The 24,790-nt window shown below is 41.1% G+C and overlaps 1 protein-coding gene across 2 annotated transcripts in view; it reads right to left on the bottom strand.

The window, feature by feature from the left end:
- Positions 1 to 24,790, bottom strand: part of PLCB1 (phospholipase C beta 1) — a 444,925-nt gene that overhangs the window by 167,047 nt on the left and 253,088 nt on the right. For both annotated transcript variants that reach the window (XM_038750967.1, XM_038750968.1), the window contains exons 4-7: positions 23,965 to 24,102; positions 6,775 to 6,854; positions 5,241 to 5,294; positions 2,696 to 2,771 (exon numbers count right to left, since the gene is read on the bottom strand). In XM_038750967.1, coding sequence (XP_038606895.1) covers positions 2,696 to 2,771; positions 5,241 to 5,294; positions 6,775 to 6,854; positions 23,965 to 24,102 — 348 coding nt within the window. The remainder of the gene's footprint in view (positions 1 to 2,695; positions 2,772 to 5,240; positions 5,295 to 6,774; positions 6,855 to 23,964; positions 24,103 to 24,790) is intronic.

The following is a 24,790-nucleotide window of genomic DNA, read 5'->3' as shown; positions in this document are numbered from 1 at the left end:
AACTGACTTAACAAAAAGCGTCTGTGGGCCCTTGGACATAGCCTTAAGATGTTCTTGGTGGCTGAAAAATGTTTTGCTTTGCTTTTTAATTTCAGGTTCAGGATATAGTATAAAAAAAGCTAGCTGCCAACCAAGTAAAATGAAACCATCACTCCTCTTTGCATCAGGCAGAAACTCCTGACCATTGATTTTATGGCATTCTTCCCCCAGCATTCTCCCCTCTATTTGGGCTCTCTTCTCTCCCACTAAATTCCCACTCACCTGCTTTGCTCCTTTCAAGTCAGCCTACTCCTTCTGCCTCATTCTTGTTTTCCTTACTGCTGCTCTCTTGCTCAAGTCTTCCCTTCTGCCTTCCCTCCCTTCCACTTCCCATCCGGCAGACTCTGGGGTTTCCCCCCATCCTAAAAGACTTTATGAAATCACTTGTCATCTGGCAGTTTTCCCTGATTAATTTCTCATTCTCCCATCCTATTTCTCCCCACTACTATACTCAGCATCACCCAAGGACTTTGCTTTTCAGCTCTTCCTTCCTCCTCCTTTTCCCCACTCTGTTCCAATAGCACTTATTTACCTCTCTTTAAACTTTGTTGCTTCGCCCACTACTATACTCAGCATCACCCAAGGACTTTGCTTTTCAGCTCTTCCTTCCTCCTCCTTCTCCCCACTCTGTTCCAATAGCACTTATTTACCTCTCTTTAAACTTTGTTGCCTCACCTGACTTGTAATTCATTTTAGTGTCTGCCTCCCTTGCTAGACTGCAAGTTCCTTGCAAGCGGGGATCATGTCTTTTAACTGTGTTGTACTCTCTGAAGGGCTTAGCTCTCCTCAGAAAAAGTGGTCAATTCAAGAGGGGTTTTTCATGGTATTCATTAAGCGCTTACTATGTGCCAGGCACTGTTCTAAGTGCTGGGGTACATACAAAGTAATCAGGTTGTGGGTTGTCCCACCTGGGACTCACAGCCTTCATCCCCATTTCACAGATGAGGCAACTGAGGCACAGATAAGTTAAGTAACTTGCCCAAGGTCACACAGCAGACAAGTTGCGGAGTCAGGATTAGAACCCAGGTCTTTCTCACTCCCAGGTCCAGGCTCTATCAGTGGGTTTCCTCCTTTCTCTTTTACCTTTAGCTGGAATGGGACATGATGGCATGCTGGTGATTGGTCTGGGGGATTTGAGGAAAAGCCATTCCTCCAGCGCTTAGAACAGTGCTTTGCAAATAGTAAGCACTTAATAAATGCCATCATCATCATCATCACCTACTGAATTGATCTTGTACAAGTGCTGGGGAGAGGAGAACTTGGAAAGTGAGGAGGTGGGAAAGAGGTGTTAAATGCCAGGAAAGGAGGCAATTTAGGGAAGAACAGAAAATAGTTCCAGGAAATTCAAGGGGTTCTAGATGAAAGTTTTAAGGAGACTATTGGAAGGGGAAAGGAGAGAGCAGCAAGAGGATCCTTGAAGATATGGAAATTCAGGATGCTCATGTGACTGGAGAAGTTTAGGAGTCTTCTGGGCCTCCTCCTGCCTGACTCTAAACTCCTTGAGGGCCAGGGATCACGTCTATTAATGGCATTATATTCCCTTAAGTGCTTAAAACAATGACTGTGTGCAGAGCACTGTACTAAGAGTTTGGGAGAGTACGAAACAACAGCTAGTAATCACATTCTCTGCCTACAATAAACTGACAGTCTAGAGGGAGAGACAGACATTACAAAAATTACAGGTATGTAAGTGTTATGGGAATGAGAGGTGGTGAATATCAAGTGCTTAAAGGGTACAGATCCAAGGTCATAGGGGATGCAGAAGGAAGAGAGAGTAGGAGAAATGAGGACCTAGCTGGGGAAGGCCTTTTGGAGGAGAGGTGATTTTAGTAAAGGTTTTGAATATGGGAAGAGTGGTGGAGGGAAGTTTCAAGCCAGAGGTAGGATATGGGCAGGGGTCAGTGATGAGATAGAACAGTGCTTTGCATCTAGTAACTGCTCAATAAACATCACTGATTGATTGACTGATCTAATCAGTGTAACGGGAGTGAGATTCATACCTACTGCTCTAAACTTTCCCTCTCCTTAGTACACCATCAAGGTAGTTATTGGGGGCTTACTGGGTGCGTAGCACTTATGAAGTATTTGGAAGAGTATAATCAGGTTGGAAGATTCGATTAATAATGATGGTATTTGTTAAGCACTTACTATGTGCCAAGCACTGTTCTAAGCGGTTTGATCCCTGCCCTTGAGTTTTCAATCCAGTAGCGGGGGAATCTTACAATTTTACACTTGGTCTAGCTCCTTTTGGTGTCCAAGAGTGGATACTACAGACTTTTCTCATTGCCAGAGCAAAGCCCTGGACAGAGTGAGCGTCATGCAGTTCCCAGATTTGGGAACCAGACAACTAAATAAAAGTGCTTACTCTACATTGAAATGGGTCCCAGATACAACTGGGTCCCAATTTCACTCGCCCCACATCTTTTATGACAAGAATACACAATTGCAGAAGGTGGAAAGTCAAACAACTATTTTCATTTTTCGGAAAACATTCTGTCAAGTCCTACAGTCAAGTAACCCCATAAATTGCAAACATAACTTTCCTATATTCACTTTTCACAAGAATAAAACAAAATCATTTGCAGGTTACAAGTCACATCTATCAACCTAAATCGTTTGAGGAGATATGCTACTCTAAGAAAACCCATATGCTTACCCTCGAAGACGGAAGGCTACAAGCTTCTAATGCAGTTTCTACTCTTTTTCGGTCTGCTGAAAACAAGCGGTAGATGCTATAAAGGGAAATACAAAACAAACAAAAAAAGAGAAACGGCTAAAAGATGCAGTACAGTATTGGATTTCAACAAATAGTGAAATGGATGGTAAAGGATTTCCTTTTGTCAATCCTGTGGTACATATCAAATTCAAATTGGAATACTGCATGAATTTTTGGAAGATACTTGGAAGCATATTTCTCTGTTTTTATGCATGCCAATATGTTATTTTTTGGAATGTTTACCTCTTTAATAGAAGTGTTCATTTATTTATTGAATCTGTCTGGTTTCTATTAGAGTACAAGTGGACCTGAACTCAAAATCAACAGCATTTGAAGATGATGGAAGAGATCATGGTGATGATTTGAGGGACCAAAAAAAATTAGTACAGGCAGAAGTGGAAGTTAAAAAGCATAAATCAGGCCAGTAATCCTGGCCTAACTAGTAACCAAGAGCCTCTGGCTCTTAGCTTTAGCATTGAAATGTAGAGAAGATTATAAGCTTCTTATGGGCAGGGACTGTGTCTTTTACTTCTACTGAACTTTCCTAAGATTTAATCAACACTACTCACTGACAAAGAAGAGGGAGGCATTTCTCCAGTAGACCAGAGGCCAGGGGATAAGGTCATTATTTAATAATAGCTTTAATCATTAAGATTCTCATTTAATATAAACAGCCAACTAACATTCATCTTAGATATATTCATGAAGGACAAAAACCCAACACAAGAATAGTCAACTCTTGGCTAATGGAGAGAATAAGTAAACCATGAATAAATGGAATCCACAGATCATCCAAAATGCTCATCAGGACCTGTCTTGCTCACTTTTTTCACCATTCCCACCCCCAAGCCCCACAGCACTTACATGTATATCCATATTACATTTATTTATTTTAATGCCTAGCTCCCCCCCTAGACAGTAAGTTTGTTGTGGGCAGGGAATATGTCTGTTACACTTTGAGTTGTATTCTCCCAAGTCCTTAGCACAGTGATCTACACATAGTAAGCGCTGAATAAATATGATTAATTTACATTCTACATCCATTAACTTCCCCTGATAATCCCATATGTAAGTGTGAAAGAAGAAGGAAATGGCCACAATGCCAGCTTCAGGAAAAACAGGGAACCCAAAATAATCCACAAAATGGAAAACAACCCCCACTAGACTGTAAATTCCTTGAGGACATGAATTGTGTCTACCATCTCTGTTGTATCATAATTTAAGTGCTCAAAACAGTGTTCTGTACAGAATAAACACTCAAAGACTACTGACTGACTGGTCAAGAGTTCTCTGTACTATGTAGTGTCCAAACTCATTATTGTTTCTTTTGTAGAATAGTCTCATCCCCAATGTTTGTAGTCATAAAAAGCCAAGACTACATAACAGGTGTTTGATAACTGTCCCAAAAGGAGCTAATAATTATGGCATTTATTAAGTGCTTACTCTATGCCAAGCACTGTACCAAGTGCTGGGGTAGATTTAAGATAATTAGGTTGGGCAGGGTCCCTATTCCGCATGGGGTTCACAGTACTAATTCCCATTTTACAGATGAGGTAACTGAGGCACAGAGAGGTTAAGTGATTTGCCCAAGGTCACACAGCAGGCAAGTGGCAAGACCGGGATTAGAACCCAGGTCCTCTGACTCCAAGGCCCACACTGCTCTGATTTGTGTCTTTCCTTCATTTCCAAATACGTTCAGCGGAAACACCATGTGGTGCTTGAATATCTCTGGAAAAACCAAAATTGATATGTGTTATGGAAGTGACTGCTAACAGGATCCTCTTAGCAGCAGTGATTCACTCTACACTGGCCAGGAAAAAATAGTTCGGGCCCAGCACAAGCTAAAGTACAGCACAACCTAGTAGACGGAGAATGGGCCCAGAAGTCAGAAGTACCTGGGTTCAAGTCTTGGCTCTGTCACTTGTCTGCTATGTGACCCTGGGAAAAATCACTTCACTTTTCTGTACCTCAGTTACTTCATCAGTAAAATAGGAATTAACAGTATGTGCCCCGGGTGGGACAGGGACGGTGTCCAACCTGATTAGTTTGTATCTACCCAAGCGCTTAGAACAGTGCTTGACACATAGCACTTAAATACCATTATTATTATTATTATTATTAGTAGTAGTAGTAGTAGTATTACTGTTCAGTCCAGGGTACAAGAGGCCCCTTTCCCTATCAGCCTAAGGGAGCTTCCGCAGTGGTAATAACAGTGGTAAATCTTTTGAATCACCAGTGCTGGTAATGATTTAGTGCTTCATTTCAAACAAGATAAACCAAGTAAATTAGCCTCGAGTATTCATTCATTCATTCAATCATATTTATTGAGCACTTACTGTGTGCAGAGCACTTTACTACGCTTGAGAAGTACAATTCGGCAACTAGTTATCATGCCTCTGACCCATTAGTTATTATTAATACTAGGGCATGAATTAACATCTTCAAGCCCATTAAAATCAATGTTAGAAATGTGGGTGAAACTTACTTTTTGAGAGGAATTCGCCCTTCTGGAGTGACCTGCAGCTTAAGTTTGGTGTAGCTGTTGGAGAGAAATAAAAAGAACTAAGATGTCAGATTGAAAAACACAAACTGACTAGATTTATGAATACAACATACATTAGAGCATGAGAAATGCCACTGAGAGTCAGATTCAGGTCAATCCAGTCCAGCATTCTGTCCCTGACAGTGACAATAAAAGTAATAAAGGAACCAAGTAATGGTTATCCTTCTCATATCCCATTCACGGTGAGATATGCTGGCTTGGTTTCTATTATTCTTGGTTTCTGAATTCTATTATTCTTCGGTGTCAATTTGAAATTGGTGATATTCCAAATTATCATCAATTGGAACAATTTTTCTTTGAGGGTGGGCAAGGGAAAAAACTTTTAGAGTAGGCCTTGGCCCAGAACACAGCCTGTAGAATGGAAAATAAGTTAGGCAATGGGAGTTATAAAATGTCCTGTCAGCCTTGTAATTGAAAATCTGAGCTTTTTTTTGAAAGCTAAGTTTTTCATAATGACTACACTTGATCCAAACTTTGAGGAAAAGTTCCTTGGCCAGAGGTGAAAACAATATGTGGGTAGCAGAATACAATGCCAAAATATTGATTCGCATTCTTACAGAGACAGATGAGGACAAATCCAACATAGCTTATCAGCTAGGTTGATAGAAGTGGAATCTGAAATATCATCCCTGTTTAAATCAGAACAGTCAAGGAATGTAGGGTGGACCAGCAATTTCTCTGCAATTCTCCATCATGTCAATATGTTCTCCCACACAGACCTCAACACAGTGCGTCAGACCCTAAATTTACCACACTGCCAGCCCACCAGAAGGTCCACGGGGAATAAGACAAATTTAAGCTGAATTCTCCACAGCTCACAGTAAATATATCACTATTCCCCTAGAGCAAGTGGTTTGAGTGGAAAAGGCTGTTACAGTTTAACAGGCAATTCATTCTGATATTTCTCCTTTCTTTGCCTCTCATTTTTATCTCTCCATTATTCTTGTGATCACCTCCTGTTTGTCGTAGAGATAAGAATCAATGCACTGAATTTATGAGAGAAGAGGATTTACTGCTTTTCATTTCTGGAGCTCCAAGGCTTAAAGGAAATGGAGACAGTGTATTTCTTGTTTGGGTTCAAGGAATAGATATGAAAACGATACACAGACCCCAAAGTAGGACTGTTTGAAACCCAATGCACTAGGATTTGGAACAAAGATGGCAGGACTTGGACTTCATGAAGTCCACTTCATGAAGTAGGAAAATAACAATGGAAATCAAGCCTGTTGTTCATTCAAGACACCTAAAGTTTGCTTTGTGAACCAGGTCTTTTTTTCTTGAAAGTTTTCCACCATGGTACAGCTGAGGTATCTGTTTTCTGAATATAGCCCAAGGAGAAAAGCCATGTGAAAAGTCAGAATCATATAAACAAAAGATAAAATAAGACGAACAAAAGGGAGAGGAAATTGGCTCAGAAGAAATAACACCCATAGCAATAAATATTAGAACTGCTTACGCTTTTTCCAGAAATGCATCCCTTGACATGTTTTGTGCCAGCAAATTTGTTGCCAAACTGAAGACCTCATCTGCCCATTCCTAGATGTAAAATAATATGTATTAGCTCAAACCTATAATCATTAGAAGATATTTGTTTAATTTTTCATTCCAGGAAATGAGTTCAATTTTCATCATCCTTCTCAGCAAAAGCTACGTACCAAAAGAGTGAAACATTATCGTAATCATTCTCCATTCCTAGGAAACTGACCTTACGTATATATTACGGTGGAATATCTTTCCAGGCAGTTATTCTGGATTAACAATGTCATCACGCTACAAAACCTGCATGCCTTATACCACCCCTATAAGATATCCGTGCGGTTGTTCATAGGGCACTTTTAGAAAAAAAATGTTTTCCTTGTCTGATTAGTAAGGGGAGAGAGGCTAACAAAGCAGACTGGGTTGGGATGGCAGGAAAAAAAAGAAGAGAGCAGCAGAGAGGGAGGGGATTGGAAAGTGAAAAACAAGATATGCCATGACAAACTTTTGTTTGAAAGACCATCTTTCCACTGATTGATACCTCTTTGTAACCTCTTGGGTGGTAAGAATCTTTCCCTTTACCTGCTCCCCATTTTTGTTTGAGACAGTCTCTATAACCAGTTTTCAGGTGTTTAAATTCTCTGAAGGCTCTCCTTGAAATATTGCTGGTGGAAATGTGTTTGAAAAGATTTTACGAAATAATAAAGGGTCAGCCATAGATAATGCCGAATGCTTTGCACCTTACGAGGTCAAGATTCAAGCCCACCGATATGAGGAAGGTGAAGCAGTGAATTGATGAAAATGCAGGTGATATGCTCAAGACAGACTACCAACTGGTTCATCTGGGCTCCAGGTATTCTTTTTTAATAACATATTTCTGGCCTTCCCTATCCAGTCCATTGACTCATTCTTCCAATTCACCAGTTGAAAATTTATTTTAGTGAATTATAGGGGAAAAAACCCAATGATGATGATCAAAATAAGTAAATGGCCCTAACAATGCCAAAAGAATGAACTACAGAGGAAAGCAGGAATGCTAATCAGGGCCAGGTTCACCTAGCTCAATATTATCCTCCAAAAGTACCAGCTGGGAACTTGGAGAAACAGCGAGTTGGTGGTCTTCTTTGATATCCATCTCACAATTTCCTGCTCTAATTAATGCCCTGTGATGATTATCCCCTGCATGAAAAAGTGCCACCAGGTTTCTTTGGAACCTGTCTCCTCAAGATTCAGTGAATGCAACCATGGATTACTGGATTTGGTGAACAGCAGTTCTTTCTTTTGTACTCTGCCACATCCTTTATGATTTTATAGACTTCCATGTCATTTCTCAGTCCTCATTTTCGCATTCTACTCTCCTCCACAAAATGCTTCATGCCCCAAATCTTGGTTGCCCTTTTCTGCTCTCAGTAGCATTGTCCTTCTTATGATACAGTGTCAAAAACTAGGCCAAATGCTTCACGGCACAACCAAACCATGGCTTCATGCAATGGCAAAACTGTACTGTTTATTTTTAATATACCTTTCTGACAATGCCCAGCTTTTTTGCTGCCCTAGGGAGAAAGAAGTTGTGTTTTTCATCAGCCAACTCTCATGACTCCATGTTCACAATTCAGGTCAGTTATACTCCACACATCCCAGAGTGCATTGGGATCGATATCACATGAATTAAAAATTTGACACAATTAACCTAGCAAAAAACTACTGAACAGCATCGCCAGCATTTCTTAATAACTACATAGTATTTGCTTCTCCACAAAGGAAAATTAACAGGTAGAGGAAGTCTGGCTCTTTTTTCATAACTTCTTGGCAAGATTTTCTTTTTAAACAGTAAAACTACTAACATCTGAGAGGAACATTGTGCCAAACTTAATGGCTCAAATCTAAACAATCCAGGTTAGTTTAAATTATGCACGTAAAAGATAGAAAAATCATCATTTAACAGCTAAAAAGAACTATCTTCCTCCAATGGAGGAATTTTAAATAATAAGATTCAAAAAAAGTCTTAGATTTTTTTCAAATGCTCCAGATATAATCCTTTCTGGGTTATGAATAAATCTGTGAAATTCCTGCCTCTGAGGCAATTTCTTGTGGTAAGTTAAAATTATTTACAGTGAAAGTGCCATCTCAACTGTAACTATATCAGTGGCATATGCTCAAGTTTCGCAATACATATAAAGTGCGTGCTAAAAGTTAGTGACGCAGGGCCAGAAAATGATGAAATACAGGGATACGGGCAGGCTGTCTCTAAGTTAGATTCAGGGCATCAGTCCAAGAGTGGGGAGAAGTGGTGGAAATGTGAAAGAAGAGAACTTGAAAGTGCAGTAATATCTCTTCTAAACATCTTCCCCTTAAACCCTCTACCCCCAACCAAAACAAACCGGAGATATCGTCTCAAAAATAAATGAATAAATTACATTTGGATTGTGCCCGCTTGGACTATAGTATCATGAGGGTCATTTTATTTAATCTGCTACATTTATTTTTCCAGTGTCAAAGCAACAAGCTTGTTATCACTCTGTGCCTTGTTTCAGACCTTTATTGCTGTAAATTCAGATTCTTCTTAGATGCATGCAACATTCACTTAATGTTACGGGAATTATGCACAGGGCAGGAATGGCACTTCAACCATCCACCAAAGTGCATTTTTACATGATTAACAACTTGAGCTAAACATGGATGCTTTGCTAGAATTGATAACTCTGGTAAGTATTCTTTGGCAAGTCGAAGAATTCCAGTCTCAACCATCTCAGATCCCAATTCTTCCTCCTGCTGGTCTTTCCAAGTGGTGACCCTCACACATTCCCATAGTGGACATTCCAGACATAAACATGTTTTTATTGCTAAAACATTCAGTCATTCTTGGCATCAATTTTGCCTCCTTATCCTTTCTCTGTGACGCCGATTTCTCCTTCAATGACTTTTAAGTAACAGTAGCCATACCCCCAGGAAAAAGCCTCTCACTTTGCCACATGGAGGCTGTACAATGACTTCACCCTGTAAAAATGACATTTCCCCTAATGCGTCGCCAACAATATTCTTCTTGATATTAATGGGACCAATTCTCATTTCCCAAATGACCTGCAAACATTAAATCCAAGTTGGGAAAATAAATAGCATCATCATTATGAATCAGTTCCATGTCAGCCTTGCGGAAATCACTTCCCTGCTAAGTGATTGTTGCTCAGGTTTCTGTTTTTGCAGATTTGCCAGTAAAATAAACCTGATGTTACCCCGGCTTCCACCCACCCAATAGGGTTCCTGGACCTAATCTTTGTGCTTCCTTCCTCCCTGAACCCTAAACCCTATTTCCAACCTCCTTGTTCCCCCACAACCCCCCCATTTCTTTTTTTTAATAACAGCTCCAACACTTCAGGGTTCCAACAGGACCTCCCTGCTTCTGCCACTAACTCTACTCTTGTGACTGGCAATGGAGGAGGAGGAGGAGGAGAAAAAAGAGGAGGAGGAAGAGAAGGGGAAAAAAGAGGAGGAGGAGGAGAAAAAAGAGGAGGAGGAGAAAAAAGAGGAGGAGGAGAAAAAAAGGAGCAGAAAAAGAGGAGGAGGAGGAGGAGGAGAAAAAAGAGGAGGAGGAGAAAAAAAGAGGAGGAGGAGAAAAAAGAGGAGGAGGAGAAAGAGGAGGAGGAGGAGAATCAGAGGGTGTGGCAGCAGTTACAACATAAGCAGTGAAGATCCTGATGAAAACCAGCAACACATACTGTGAACAAAATAATCAGGGTGAACAATATCTATAGAATAATTTTATTCCTAATCCTAATTAGATTTTTTTCCTCAACAGTTTTCTTTTTCTTAGTAGCGACATCCTCAGGGAGGGATGATCAGGGAGACAGTGGGGTGCATTCGAGGAGCAGACAGGGGAGTAAGTAAAGTCGTGGGAACGAATAATGTGGAGGAGTGGCAGGTGAGCTTCATGGCCTCAGGAAGGTTTGGGACTAGTTTTACACTCAGTGGAAAAGATGGTGAGGACAGGGGCTGGGTGGGAAGATAGGGAGTTCTGTTTTGGGACATGTTAGGTTTGAGGTGAAGGCAGAACATTCAAGTAAAACAGGTTAGTACTAGTGAGATAGATTTTGGGATGATTTTGGGCCAGTAGCAAAGAACGTATGCTGCTTTTGGTGTAGCCAGCTCTGTCAAACAGAGAATCTCCCTATGAGTGAAGAAGCACTTTGCCATGAACTCTACTCTCTCAACAGGTTTCTTGGAGCTGTGCTGAGAAACTGTCAGATATGAGTGGTTGACAGGGACTAAATCTTTTTAGACTAGACATTAACTGACCTGTCCAATGTAGTACCCTAAATACACACTCTTGCTAGGATATGGGTTTGTTCTTCCATCCTCCATTTAAGGCTCCAGAGGCTTTTCTCTATAGCCACCAAGAGTGGATCACCCTCTCACTCTAGGAAAAGTTAGTTCATTTCACAATAATTTGACCCAGATAACAGTATTACTGGATAAAGAGATTAAAGGTGTACTTAAAATTACAAAGAATGACAAGTTATTGATCTAATAACCCTCACAATGAATATAAAACTAACTCTTCAGAGACCTCCATAGCTTTTGATCTTTGCTTTAATGACACATGGTGACCTTTTCAATAACCTATGCAAATGCTATACCAGTAGTAATAATCATCATCATTTATCTATTTATATTAATGTCTGTCTCTCCCTCTAGACTGTGAGCTCACTGTGGGCAGGAATGTGTCTGTTTGCTGTTGTATTCTCCCAAGCACTTAGAACAGTGCTTTGCACACAGTAAGCGCTCAATACAAGTGATTGGATGGATCATAATAATGATAACAATAATTACGGTGGTATTAGTTAAGCACTTAGCATGTGCCAAGCACTGTACTAAGAGCCAAGGAAAATACAAGACAATCAGGTCATGCACAATAATGTCATCTTCAAGTAAAAGCCATCTTTCCTTGGGAGTTAATCATTTTCAAAGTGGTACTAACTCTCTCAGAACAATGGAGAATCAATTTGAGTTCAACATTATATTGCTATATATGGATTTTTAAAAATATTTATGGCAACAGAAGTCCTTTCTATGCAGGCATTTCTGTGTTTCATATTTCTTCCTTAAGCAAGGAAGGGCTGAACACGCTAGAAGTCATTCTTATTTTTGTTTTGAATCTGTGCCCTTTATTGCATAGTTGAGCATATCTGCTTTTCATCTCACTAAATCAACAGCTCTTCCAGGGCAAGGGAGGTCTTTTACTCTTACTGTATGTTCCCAAGCACCTAATACAGTTCTCTACAAACAGCAGAGTCAACAAATGCTACTGAGGAGGAAGAGGAGGATGCAACAGCAGACGGGGTTATTTTTCAGGGTGATTGCATCCTTGTGCAATCTGTGATGCAAAACCTCTCCTAAGACTACTCATTAAGGCAGGGTCTTGGCCCTGCCAAATGGTCAAAAATTAATTCTCTGTAAGAAAATCGTTGTAAAAAATAAACAGCCATTGTAGATGCAGTGAGATATAAAGTGATATTTCATGGTATGATAATAAAATAAAATAATTCGTCTCCCCCTCCTCCCCCTCTCCATCCCCCCATCTTACCTCCTTCCCTTCCCCACAGCACCTGTATATATGTATATATGGTTGTACATATTTATTACTCTATTTATTTATTTATTTATTTTACTTGTACATTTCTATCCTATTTATCTTATTTTGTTGGTATGTTTGGTTCTGTTCTCTGTCTCCCCCTTTTAGACTGTGAGCCCACTGTTGGGTAGGGACTGTCTCTATGTGTTGCCAATTTGTACTTCCCAAGCGCTTAGTACAGTGCTCTGCACATAGTAAGCGCTCAATAAATATGATTGATTGATTGATTGATTAATTAAAAGGTTGTGGGTTCTAATCCCGGCTCCGCCACTTAGCTGTGTGACCTTAGGCAGGTCTTAACTTCTCTGTGCCTCAGTTCCCTCATCCATAAAATGGGGTTAACACTGTGAGCCTCACCAGGGACAACCTGATTACCTTGTATTTACCCCAAAGCTGATAACAGTGCTTGGCACATAGTAAGTGCTTAACAAATACCATCTACTATTATTAGAAGTAGACACAGGACTTCCAGAAATGGGAATGAAGTTGAGCGGCAAGGGAGAGACAGGAACTATGCTAATGTCCATGTTGAACAGACTTTCTGGGTTATGTGGGGATGATAGAGGTAGGTTAAGTGCCTGGGGAAACATGGAGTGGCCTGTGAGCATCTTGGAGCATTTGTGTCTCAGGATATGATCATAACCTTGGTGGAACAATCCAAAGGTTTTCTCCATTTAAAAAAAAATGCCTTGGAAATTTTCACAGGTTCCATTAGTTGTTTCTAAAATAATTCCACATGTATTTAGCCCAGGTTTAAATATCATGACTAAGCTCCTTCCTATGCACTTCTAGGATATCTATCAATTCTTCCAAATTTCTCTCTGCTTTTTTCATTTTTACCTCAAACCAAAATCTAGAAACATCTATGACACGGAAACAAGTCTAACAACAAAAGATGTAGACAAACATTACAGTTGTCTCTTGGGACAAACTGCACAGACCATAAGAGACAAACTGACACTGGATTAGGGTGTGAAAAAGTTAGGATTATTTAACCTAGAACCCAGGGTTGTATAATGTGAGTTCTGAACAGTAATTTTCTAGGCTGTATTTCTGCTTGATCAAGCTGCACGTGCTTATCTCTAGTTCTGTCATAATAATAATAATGGCATTTGTTAAGCACTTACTATGTGCGAAGCACTGTTCTAAGCACTGGGGGGGGAAACAAGGTGACCAGATTGTCCCACGTGGGGCTCACAGTCTTAATCCCCATTTTACAGATGAGGTAACAGGCTCAGAGAAGTTAACTGACTTGCCCAAGGTCACACAGCAGATATGAGGGGGAGCCAGGATTAGAACCCATGACCTCTGACTCCCAAGCCCTTGCTCTTTCCACTGAGCCATGCTGCATAAGCAAGGGAGAACTGAACACAGTCTATCATGATTCTACTTTAATTTTATGCTTCCTTATTTCACCTAAAGCAAGGTCAGTTTTACGTTGCAGCCCCATTTTTCATGAATTCTTCTGTTTCACAAAGCAGTTAAAGCGACTGCATCTTTTTTACAGGCTGATCATATGAAGATTCAAAAAGTCTTAAATCCAGAGATATGAACACAAAAGTTCAAGGATCATTCTGAAACTTTTCCAAATCTTCATTATCTTATAAATGTCAGGTTTTAATCTTCCTGAATCATTTATGAAGCACCTTCTACATATCCAAAAATTTGTTCATTTGCTTAACAATGCTTTTCACATTTTAGAAAGAGTATTTAGGCAGGAGAGTTTACTGGGTATGTGATTCACAATTCAAACGTAAATTCACTACTACATGCTGAGTGCCTGATAAACATTTCAATGAATAAAGGTTAAAAAAAAATCAGCAAATGCTCTCAGGACTGAGAACACAGTGCCAAAGTTAATCAGTGAAGCACACATTTATTTTTCTATTTACAAACGTTCATCGAAATCACTCTTGGGGAAAACGAGGGATCAGCAGCAATGGTTTGTGCCAAATGTAGGCTACAGAAGGGCACTCAAAGGTTCCCCCACATGATGTTCCAATGAGGCACTGCAATCTTAACCTGCAAATACCTCTGCCTTAGTAGTCCTCTCCCTTGCCACATAAAGGACCACCACCTGTGCTGAAATGTGCCCAATAGTTTGGTGGTTTGATGAAATACCCATTTGGGAGGAGAGGGTGTTGAGGGGGAGAGGGGAGACTAACACACTGCCAAATATGTCAACTCTTACGATCTTATGATCTAATCAATCAATCAATCAATCATATTTATTGAGCGCTTACTATGTGCAGAGCACTGTACTAAGCGCTTGGGAAGTACAAATTGGCATCACATAGAGACAGTCCCTACCCAACAGTGGGCTCACAGTCTAAAAGGGGGAGACAGAGAACAGAACCAAACATACCAACAAAATAAAATAAGTAGGATAGAAATGTACAAGTAAAATAAATAAATAAATAAATAAATAGAGTAATAAATATGTACAACCATATATACATATATACAGGTGCTGTGGGGAAGGGAAGGAGGTAAGACGGGGGGATGGAGAGGGGGACGAGGGGGAGAGGAAAGAAGGGGCTCAGTCTGGGAAGGCCTCCTGGAGGAGGTGAGCTCTCAGCAGGGCCTTGAAGGGAGGAAGAGAGCTAGCTTGGCGGATGGGCAGAGGGAGGGCATTCCAGGCCCGGGGGATGACGTGGGCCGGGGGTCGATGGCGGGACAGGCGAGAGCGAGGTACGGTGAGGAGATTAGTGGTGGAGGAGCCCAGATATAAAAACCTGCATCTACAAAGGAAAGGTTAGCATGCAATTTAGAAAGGAGAGAGAATGTGTTCTTCTTGGGTGCTGTGGCCAGGCTCTCAGTGTTTCGTGACTCATCACATAGAAAGCCTAATCAGTCATGGAACACTACACCTCTGGCCTTTCCGTCTCTGCCTTTTAAAATGCACATCACACTTTTTATTCATGGATGGCTGAAACCAAGCACAGAAAGTGGAGGAGTGAGTGGGGCTCACACTGAAGAGAATCTTGGGCTGCTAAATCAATCTGTAGTCTTTTCTTCTGTTCTTTAAGTCCCCTATCTGCAATCAAAGAGTGCTTCTCCTTTCTTTGAGAATCACCCAAGGACTTTTACCCCCTCTGCAATACAATCATGTTTCAATTCTCAGAATGGAAGCACAATACAATGTTTCGTAATGACTACTTGTTCTTTAATCTTCTGGGTCATTATCTGTGTTTGAGAGGGGATGTTACAAGTTGATCACTGTTGTATGAAGCTAAATGCCAACAACTTGGTATTTCACGAGCAACTGCCTTTGGGATCCCCTGGGCCACCACTTGGGCTGGATTCCAGAAATGACATCATGTGCCTTTTCTGAGGCTGTGTCACATTTTCAAAGAAAAATGACAAAACCTTTGTTTACACAAAGTGGAGTGGGGTACCGAGGCAATTTGCCACATGATTCTGAAGCCATCTCAGAACCTCGGCCTTGAAAGAAAAAGGCCTTTGTTTTTCCATTAAATAATTCAGGTTGCTGTTCATGTTGAGAAAATTCACTGGATAATTGCTCAGCTCAATCCTTTATTTTGTGAAGATTCATTTCTGTAAGTATCTTTAAGATGACTCATTTATCTCTCTCCTCCAGTTGGCACTACTCTCAACCACAAGACCAATCCAAATCCTTTTAATTCATAATTTATTTGAAACACATCATTCTTTTCAATCTGGAAATTCACAGACATTATGAATACCCCTAAGGTATGTTAACTCCCATGCCGGTTAGAGTACAGGAAAAATAAAAATCAATCAATGGTATTTATTGAGCTCTTATCACGTGTAGAGCACTGTACTAAACGGCTTGACATGCTCCCTGCCCACAAGGAGCTCACATTCTGGAGGGGAGACAGACATTAAAATGAGTTAGGGATGAGTGCTGGAAGGCTGAAGGGGTGAATATCGAGTTCTTAAGTGGTACAGATCCAATTGCATTGATGATGCAGACAGATAAAAATCATTTACAAATAATGGACCAATAAGGAACAGGGACTGTGTCCAATCTGATAACCTTGTATCTACCCCAGTGCTAATACATAGTAAACACTTAACCATGCCATAATTATGATTATTACGGCATGTTTAACTGATCAGGCTGCAATCTTTGCAAAAAATCCACGGAAATGATAATAATAATAATAATAGTACTTCTTAAGCAATTACTATGTGCCAAACACTACTGAGCACTAGAATAATAATAATCATCATCACCATAATGACATTTATTAAGCACTTACTATGTACAAAGCACTGTTCTAAGTGCTGGGGAGGTTACAAGGTGATCAGGTTGTCCCACGGGGGGCTCACAGTCTCCATCCCCATTTTACAGATGAGGTCACTGAGGCACAGAGAAGTTAAGTGACTTGCCCAAAGTCACACAGCTGACAATTGGCGGAGCTGGGATTTGAAACCACGACCTCTGACTCCAAAGCCCATGCTCTGTTCCACTGAGCCACGCTAGAAGGCATTCATAAATTGCTATAATAATAATAACAATAATGATGATGATGGTATTTGTTAAGCACTTACTATGTGCAAAGCATTGTTCTATGCACAAGTGACTATGCCCTAGAAGCTTATGGTCTTGAAAAATTTTCACACATTCTTTCAGGAGAGGCACTGTGCTGATCACAGGGTTTCTGAGGTATCCAAAAAATGAAACTCAGGTGAAAGTCTCTGCTACAACCTCCCATTGGTGGTAGGTTAGTACACAAACAAGGGTCAGTGAAGCTCCAGGATCTCATATCATTCCTGACCAATGAAGAGAATCTCTTGAGGTCCAAGATACAGAAAGAACTGGAGGGGGGCAAGGGACAGCAGAACAAGAGAAGAGGTGATCTATTTGTGATCACTATTCTAATGCATGTTTGATCATCTGCCCTCTTTTCAATTTGGCTTGCACTGACCCTATATTATGTATAGAAAACAATGTTCTTTGCAGCACAGGGGCTGCATTTTCAGGTCATAAGTGTTGCAAAAAGAGGTGGAAGATTCCCAGGAGATTGTTTAGATTATGATTAGGCTGTCAAATCACTCAAAGTGGCATATCAACAGCACCTATGTAGGGACGGTACTGCCGTGATTTCTTTAATTGAAAAAAATCCATGGAAAAGGGGCTTCTCATTCTTCTGGTGAGATGCAATAGCAGTACTGAAGCCTCCAGTGACCCAAATTGAATGGCTCAGATTAAAGGGACCAATATAATATTAACACAAAGTAGTCAGTTTCCTCCTCCTTTAGAGTATTTCCACCAGAGTTAGACAGGTCTGCATGGGGCAGGGATATTTTTTAACCTAAACGTGAATGGAACAAAATAATATCATGAATCAGTCGAAGGCTTGCAGGGATCAATGCCTTGGCACTTTGGTGCAGGTAGCACTAGTTCCTTGCTCAGACCTCACGCTCTGGGAACATGGCCAGCACAGGCTGACAGATGGGGCTTTTCAGCTTCCTGCACACACCACTTCATCCGGTCCTTTGGGGGGAAACAGGTTGGAGAGCAATTCCCAGAATCCGAGCAGGCTGGCGGCACAATGGAAGGGGGAGTTCGGGGCATAGTTAACTGCCAGTTGTCTGGACTCCAAGACTGACAGGAGTCGAGAAAGACCAATCTCATGGCCAAAGTTCCTTGCCTGTTCCACTTCTAGCTAAGGATTTTGCTCCCTAAAAAAATGAATTGCAAAAAAAGTAACAAGGATCAGTGCAAACAGGAAATAGGGAAGGCCAAAAGGAGTTTGAAAAGCACTTGCCATGCCAAAGCAAATAATACATGATTCATCATTGATTTACTATTTGAGAAGCAGCATGGAGTAGTGGATAAAGCCCAGGCCAGGTCATAGGTTCTAATCCCAGCTCCGCCACTTGTCTGCTGTGTGACCTTGGGCAAGTCACTTCACTTCTCTGTGCTTCAGTTACCTCAACTGTAAAATGGGGATTAAGACTGTGAACCCTATGCAGTACATGGACTGTGTCCAACCCTATTTGCTTGTATCCACCGCAGCATATAATACAGTGCCTGGCACCCAGTAAGCACTTAACAAATACCATTAACATTATTATTATTATTATTATGCAACTTGATTATGAAATCAGAGGGGCCTTTTAATAATTGTGGAATTAAAAATTAATCAATCCATCAGTGGTATTTGAGTGTTTACTGTGTGTACAGCACTGTACTAAATGCTTGGGAGAGTACAACAGAGTTACTAGGCGTTTTCCCAGCCCATAAGGATCTTACAGTCTAGAGGGTACTCAAGGATGAAAAGGAGCTATCCACGAGGTTCAATGAATTATTTTAATTCAACCTTCATTATGAACAATTGGAAAGTAATGGCCCTAAAGGAAAAATCCTCCAAATTCTAAGCATTTGACGAGGGAAACAGAGTGTTCACTCAGAAAAGAGATTTTGGGCTCATTATTTACTCTTCTTTAAAATCATGGATCCAGAGTACTGCACTAGTCATAGGGACCAACCTAATGCAGGGCATCATCAAAATATTGACAGAAAACAAAAGGCATAATTTTGCCACTGTATAAAATATGTTTACATAATGCACGTGGCTCTGGCCCCTGCATCTAAAGAGGGTTTTAATAGAGTTGGAGGCGGTACTGAGAAAGGCAACCCAAAAAACTGGGGGCTGGCTGACAGATTGAAAAGATTAAGAATCTTCATTCTGGAAAAATGGAGGTCGGGGACGGATTTGATTGATGCTTTTGAAATCACGAAGGGTGGGGACAGGATGAACACGGACTCATTCGCCAAATCTCAAAACAACAGGATGAGGACTCACCCACCGGAACTTGAAAATGGTAGCTTCAAAACAAACAAAAGGAAAATCACTTCTTCAGTTAGCAGTTGGGAAGTAGGTGGAATTTATTACCACAGGAAATTGCACTGGCCAAAAATATCAGCCAGCAGAAGGAGGGTTTGGAAAAATGTGTACAGGAATACGCAATAATGCATCACTCCAGGGAAGCTGGGAAAAGGTAGTGATGCTACATAGCATGTCCCTGAGCATTAATATGTCAAGGACTGCAATCATTCACAGGAACACTCATTGAAAAATCTATGGGCAGAGTTCTGTACCAGAAGCTTGAGAAGACACCCTTGAGGCAACATGATCCCTGTCCTCAAGGAGTTTACAATCTAATATAGAGGTCAAATGGGCACAAATCATAAGCATGCACTACTCTATCATCACAAGGTTTCTTCGATCTTATTAAAACTGTCGGACTGAATATTTGTCTTAGTAATGGCCTTACATAACTGTAGCTTTCTGATATACTGTTAGAGTCATTAAGAAAAATGTGGATTTGGTAAAAACTCTTTCAACCTGATATTGGGTCAGCCCTGCGGAGGTAAAGGCATTTCTAGGATAACCAAGCCAAACAGTTTTGAATTTTCATGCCAGGGATAGGGGCCGGGAAACGTTCAGAATGCAAGTGCTCAGGACATTTGTACGCTTATCAAATCAACATGTCCAGTTGATGCCTAATTAAAACAGTTGTGCAATTATGATTAATAATCTGAATGCTGCAAATGGGGATAAACATTTTACAGTCAGCCATTAAAACAAAAAAGCTCTACATCTTCTGGGAGCTTAGAACAGACCAACAACAGTCACAGAAATAGGGAAGTGGATTAAAAATTAGTTAGTTAAGGTATTTGTTAAGTGCTAACTATGTGGCAAGCGCTGCGCTGAGCAAGGCTTTCAGGTGTCCAGAAAATAGAGAATATTACTTATGTAACTGTATAATTACCCTTAAGCATAGGCATAATAATAATAATAATAATGATAATGATGGTACTTGTTAAGCACTACTATGTGCTAAGCACTGTTCTAAGCACTGGGGTAGATACAGGGTAATCAGGTTTTCCCACGTGGGGCTCACAGTCAATCCCCATTTTACAGATTCATTCATTCATGCATTCAATCATATTTATTGAGCACTTATTGTGTGCAGAGCACTGTACTAAGTGCTTGGGAAGTACAAGTTGGCAACATATAGAGATGGTCCCTACCCAACAGCGGGCTCACAGTCTAGAAGGGGGAGACAGACAACAAAACATATTAACAAAATAAAATAAATAGAATAAATATGTTCAAATAAAATAAATAGAGTAATAAATACGTACAAACATATATACAGGTGCTGTGGGGAGGGGAAGGAGGCAAGGTGGGAGGGAGGGGGAGGAGGGGGAGAGGCAAGAGGGGGCTCAGTCTGGGGGAGGGGGCTCAGTCTGGGATAACTCAGATGAGATAACTGAGGCACAGAGAAGTTAAGTGACTTGCCCAAAGTCACACAGCTGACAAGTGATGAAGCCAGCATTCGAACCCACGACCTCTGACTCCCAAGCCCATGCTCTTTCCACTGAGCCACGCTGTTTCTCATCAGCACGCAAATCATCAAGGGGAACCTACTTTGGAAAAAAATATTTATTTGTGGAAAATTTCCACTTCTGACCTCAGTCTGTATATGGAAAATTTATCTTCAGTACCAAAGATCTGCAAAATGAGGGTGGTACGGACAGGGGTAACATCTTTAGACTCAGCGTTATTAGTGTTCCTTCAAAGTCCTAAACAGGAACCCTGATCCAGACATCGTAGAGTTTTTCTAAGGCACAGCCCTGTCTCCCCGTTCTGGAGCACTTGAATGGAAATTGGGAAATCCAATCAGGAAGGCCAGAATATATCTTTAAATTCACACTTGGCTTTTGTATTGGAATACGTGTTCTCCCCCCTATTAATCTGATAGCCCCATATAGGAAAGTGTGTCCAATCAGATTGCCTTGTATCTACCCCAGTGTTTGGCACATTGCTTAGCATATAGCAAGTACTTAAAACCTACTATTATAGGTCAATTTTGCGGGCTCCTCCTCCCCCTCCCATCCCCTTACTGTAGGGGTTCCTCAAGGGTCAGTTCTTGGTCCCCTTCTGTTCTCGATCTACACTCACTCCCTTGGTGAACTCATTCACTTCCACGGCTTCAACTATCATCTCTATGCTGACGACACCCAAATCGACATCTCTGCCCCTGCTCTCTCTCCCTCCCTTCAGGCTCATGTCTCCTCCTGCCTTCAAGACATCTCCATCTGGATGTCTGCCCACCATCTAAAACTCAATATGTCCAAGACTGAACTCCTTATCTTCTCTCCCAAACCCTGCCCTCTCCCTGACTTTCCCATCTCTGTTGACGGCACTACCATCCTTCCCGTCTCACAAGCCCGCAACCTTGGTGTCATCTTCGACTCTGCTCTCGTTCACCCCTCAATTCCAATCCGTCACCAAAACCTGCCCGTCTCACCTCCGCAACATCGCCAAGATCCGCCCTTTCCTCTCCATCCCAAAAGCTACCCTGCTCGTTCAAGCTCTCATCCTATCCCGTCTGGACTACTGCACCAGCCTTCTCTCTGATCTCCCATCCTCGCGTCTCTCCCCACTTCAATCCATACTTCATGCTGCTGCCCGGATTGTCTTTGTCCAGAAACGCTCTGGGTATGTTACTCCCCTCCTCAAAAATCTCCAGTGGCTACCAATCAATCTGCGCATCAGGCAGAAACTCCTCACCCTGGGCTTCAAGGCTGTCCATCACCTCACCCCTCCTACTTCACCTCCTTTCTCTCCTTCTACAGCCCACCCCGCACCCTCCACTCCTCTGCCGCTAATCTCCTCACCGTACCTCGTTCTCGCCTGTCCCGCCATCGACCCCCGGCCCACGTCATCCCCTGGGCCTGGAATGCCCTCCCTCTGCCCATCTGCCAAGCTAGCTCTCTTCCTCCCTTCAAGGCCCTACTGAGAGCTCACCTACTCCAGGAGGCCTTCCCAGACAGAGCCCCTTCCTTCCTCTCCCCCTCGTCTCCCTCTCCATCCCCCCATCTTACCTCCTTCCCTTCCCCACAGCACCTGTTTATATGTATATATGTTTGTACATATTTGTTACTCTATTTATTTATTTATTTTACTTGTACATATCTATTCTATTTATTTTATTTTGTTAGTATGTTTGGTTTTGTTCTCTGTCTCCCCCTTTTAGACTGTGAGCCCACTGTTGGGTAGGGACTGTCTCTATATGTTGCCAACTTGTACTTCCCAAGTGTTTAGTACAGTGCTCTGCACACAGTAAGCGCTCAATAAATACGATTGATGATGATGATGATGAAGTGGGCAGAAGTGGCAGAAATTAGCTCCAAGTAGATGATGATGATTGTATTCATATGTACAACATGAGGTTTCACAGCATATGATAAGAATCCCAGCAATTTTAAAAAATGCACCTTATGGCTCATAAAAAACAGCATTTATATACACATAAGCTATGCATTATGATTTGACAATCTGAGCAACACGAATTTAGAAATGGAAAGAAAATGCCCCGTTGTTTTGTTAATTATATAAGGAACATCAAAGAGCTGCTAAAATGCTCTGTAGTAATTCAGACTTGGAGGAAAATCTTACAAGCCCACAGAAGCCTGTCTCTTGGGGCAAATTAGTACAAAAAGAAATAGTCATTACCCCTTACCGAGCAGCACTTCTACATAAATGAGTAACATGCAAAGAAACAAGAAATTAAATATAAATTATAAACATAATGGCCCATAAGTATGAGGCGAGAGAAAGTACTGGCCTAGTTTCATTGAGCAGAAAACCACCCAAGACACAGGGTAATGTTTTATAACATTCTCATGTATTTCAGTGACACTAGCATGTTTTGGTTGAAGTCTTGTTCATTGTATACTAGTGGACGGCCAGTATCGTGAAGAAAATATGTGAACTCATTTTAAAAGAAGGATTTGGGGTTTTCTCTTCGAATAAGTTTGTATATTTTTCTGAATCCCCAAAATAGATGACTAATGAAATGTCTGTTGGGGCGCATGGGAAATCAATCCGTAACTAATAAATTCCTATAAAAATGGTTTGCAAAACCACAAAAGAGATATTATATCACGAAACGTGATCAAAGCATATCTCCAAAACGGTTCAGGAGTGAAAATGCCAGGCACCTTGAAGTGATAAGGTAGCTTCCAAATGGGCCAATCGAGATTCAGAGGGTTGTATTCAGAGTGTTTTGGCCAGCAATACTTGAGCACAAGTCAAGCCCTGAATTCCGGCCAGGTACTCAGCATCCAAAAGACACAAACAGGTCACAGCTCCCGGGACAGTGGCCTGATACACTGGTTATGGCAAATTAAATTTAGTCAGGGTAGGGGAATATGGGGGGGAAATAGGGGATTGCAGAAATTGCAAATCAAATTATTACTGTGATTGTCAGAAATAGATTGTAAACTCTTTTAAGGCAGGGGCTGTATCATTTTGTTCTGCCAAATGCCCAGTACAACACTCTGCACACAGATGGGGCTCAATGAATGTCTGTGATAGTCTGAAAACCTCTCTTTAACTGTAAGACTTTGGGAAACATCACGCCCTTGTCCTAAAATAAAAGATTCTGAGCTGTTTCTGTAAGGGTTTGAAGACAAAATTCACATTAATACTTGTCTAAATTCAGCATCCCATAAATTCCAATATACAATACCTTTGCTAGTTCTTCTTGAAATGCCACTAAGTTCAAATGGGAGATGTTAACCAAATCTGGACCATACACTACAGTTATCATACGATGTTCCAGGCGTCCTATGTTCCCCACATCCAGCAACTCTCGCAATTTCGGATCCTATAATCAAAAAAAGGAAAAAAAAATAACTCCATCAGTCCATTCATTTTAATCCACATAACAGTCTTACTTATTTGGAGAGTAAGGACTATTGCTTTGGATTATGAAGTAGATTTATTGCCAAACTAAGAATTTTGAGGGAATAGATTGTATCTCCTAACTATATAAAAACTACAAAAAACATTAAAAATTGAACAAATAACAGGAGTTGAGAGAATACTGGAACCAACAGCTTTCCTAAAATAATTAATTCTTACGGTCATGATAAAGAGCTACTTCTACGTGTAAATTTGCAAACCTACGAACACACACCCATACATACATATAGAATGATGTGTGTATATAGAACAGAGTAGGGCACCTTTCCTGGCTTTTGACACTGGGGCAAACCACTGCATCCTCAAAGTAGAACTGTTCTGACACCGCATGCAGTATAAAATGGCACTGTAGCTGATCCATTAAGATACCAGACCATGACTGTTTCTTGTCGTGGGACTTTACACACTCTACAGTAGGGCCTACCTATCCTCCCCCTTCCCCTTCCATTAATCTTAAACCTAATGGGAGAAATTAGATGATTTGGCAGCTGCTTAACCTTGACAGCAACTGCTAAATCACGTAATTCTCCCATTATTCATAAATGCACCAACATTTCCGAAGCAAAGAGAACATGGCTATTGAGAGCATG

This window comes from Tachyglossus aculeatus, chromosome 9 (genome assembly GCF_015852505.1).
Source record: "Tachyglossus aculeatus isolate mTacAcu1 chromosome 9, mTacAcu1.pri, whole genome shotgun sequence".
Taxonomy (NCBI): Eukaryota; Metazoa; Chordata; class Mammalia; order Monotremata; family Tachyglossidae; genus Tachyglossus; species Tachyglossus aculeatus.
The sequence above is the reverse complement of the archived record's forward strand: the minus strand, read 5'-3'. Positions and strand labels throughout refer to the sequence as shown.